At 38.7% G+C, this 1,928-nt stretch overlaps 1 protein-coding gene across 1 annotated transcript; it reads left to right on the plus strand.

The window, feature by feature from the left end:
• Window positions 1-915: 915 nt before the first annotated feature.
• LOC129250088 (uncharacterized) lies at window positions 916-1,719 on the plus strand. Its single transcript, XM_054889730.1, has one exon. It carries the CDS (start codon window positions 916-918, stop codon window positions 1,717-1,719), a length of 804 nt encoding a protein of 267 aa, XP_054745705.1.
• Window positions 1,720-1,928: the final 209 nt, after the last annotated feature.

The raw sequence follows: 1,928 nt of genomic DNA on the forward strand, positions 1-1,928 counted from the left end.
ACTTTTTCTCTTCCAAATTTGCAAACACATGGAAACCTTACATGACAGCGATGAGTGGCAACTATAAGCTGTTGTCATAATACATATTTTAAAATCGTCAATGGCAGTGAACGAACGAACGATCGAACGACGAACACCACGGTCGCTAATGGATCTATGCGCCTCATACATACTTATATTATTTTCTTACTATTAAAGATAATTCTAAACATTAATTTGAAAGTGAGTTTATTTTTGTCTTAATGTATCCGTATCTCAGAAGTAGGATATTTAATTGGTAATTAGAAAAATTTGATAAACGATTCGGTTCCTTATGAAATCATATGAGTGAGTGCATGTATTTAGATAATGTTGTGAACAGAAACCATAGTGTTCGCACCCCTCCTTTCTAATTCATCGTCGCCGCACCTGTAGTTCCAATTGTCGTTACTGCTATCGAATTTACATACATTCACGCTCTCTCATCACTGCAGTTGTTGTTGTCGTCGCTAATGTCGCTATTGTCTTCGTTGCAGCTCCCGTTCACTTACTTCTACTATCTTCGAACCTTCCTTTATGAAGTGTTTTTGCCCAATAACTAACAGCATAAGCATAAGTTTGTCGGACTATTTTCGCTTATTGTATGTTTACCTGCTATTTCAGAAGATAATATCTACGATATGTGACCTTCATAATATATCATAAGCGTCTTAGCTTATGTATATGTATATTAATTTTAGTAATAATATCATTCTATTGTCAAAGCTCACTAAAGACACGTAAAATTTTTAAGCGCTTGGTTTTTAATATTTAAGATCGTGAAAAAGGCTTCATGATTCACCACAGTCCTTCCAGCCGGGTCTTGATGATTAGATTTCGGCATTTAGTAATTTTTAACTTTTAAACGGTTTTTTTTCTTCGAATAAAATTTGTACAATGGATTCTGAGAATATCCTACTATATGACGGCGCCACTGCAGCACCGGCCAATGAGAGTAAACCAAAACGAGAAGCATCTATGATACAGCGTAACATTCGAGTAAAAATTCTTCAGCAAGAAAATCTCTTAACACGCTTCCGTTCGTTGTACCTCGGTGTCATCGAAAGCGACACTTTTTTGTTGCGTCAACTTCCTGCGAAATTGGATTTGGTAGAGCGCCAATATAGTGCACTGGAGACATTACAAACTCAATTAGAGCAGCTGGATGAATCTCAACTAAACGAAGACCATCGTGGGACTTTTGAAGATACTAACATCGAAGCAAAAACCGCAATACTGGACCAATTAGAAGAACTGCAAAGAGTTCAACCTCTTAGTCACATGAGCAGCACACAAGTGGATCGGCAATCTACACATCGCATCAATTTGCCAAAATTGCAGTTAACGAAATACAGCGGGGAGCAGTCGCAGTGGTTGGACTTCTACAATGTCTTTACCACCCTTGTGCACAACAACAAAGACTTCACAAAATTTCAGTACCTCAGGTCGTGTCCCACGGACGAAGCCTCGCGACTAATAAAATCACTCGAGGTGACAAGCAAAAACTATAATATGGCGCTGGACCTCATAATCAGTCGTTTTAACAATAGACGTTTAATCATCCAGTCACACATGCAGCAAATTTGTGATCTCACGAATTTGTCGTCATCGAATACATATTTGCTTCGCAACTTCATCGACACAATCAACGTCAACCTTCGGGCCATGCTGTCACTAGCAACTTCGGAACAAATCGGGTAAGAAATTTTGTTACGCGTCATAACAAGTATCATAAGTTAGATTCAGCAACTCCTACAAAGTGGAAAGAAGAAGGGGCCATTACCTGCAATTGCAGAAGCTAATCACCTTTAAAAATACCAACTTGGCCAGACCTTGCTGTATTACTTGAGCGTCGCTGACAGATATTCAACATGCTTGAAACAAACAAAGCCGGCCAACCAAGTAACAAC

Source organism: Anastrepha obliqua, chromosome 6 (genome assembly GCF_027943255.1).
Source record: "Anastrepha obliqua isolate idAnaObli1 chromosome 6, idAnaObli1_1.0, whole genome shotgun sequence".
Lineage (NCBI taxonomy): Eukaryota > Metazoa > Arthropoda > Insecta > Diptera > Tephritidae > Anastrepha > Anastrepha obliqua.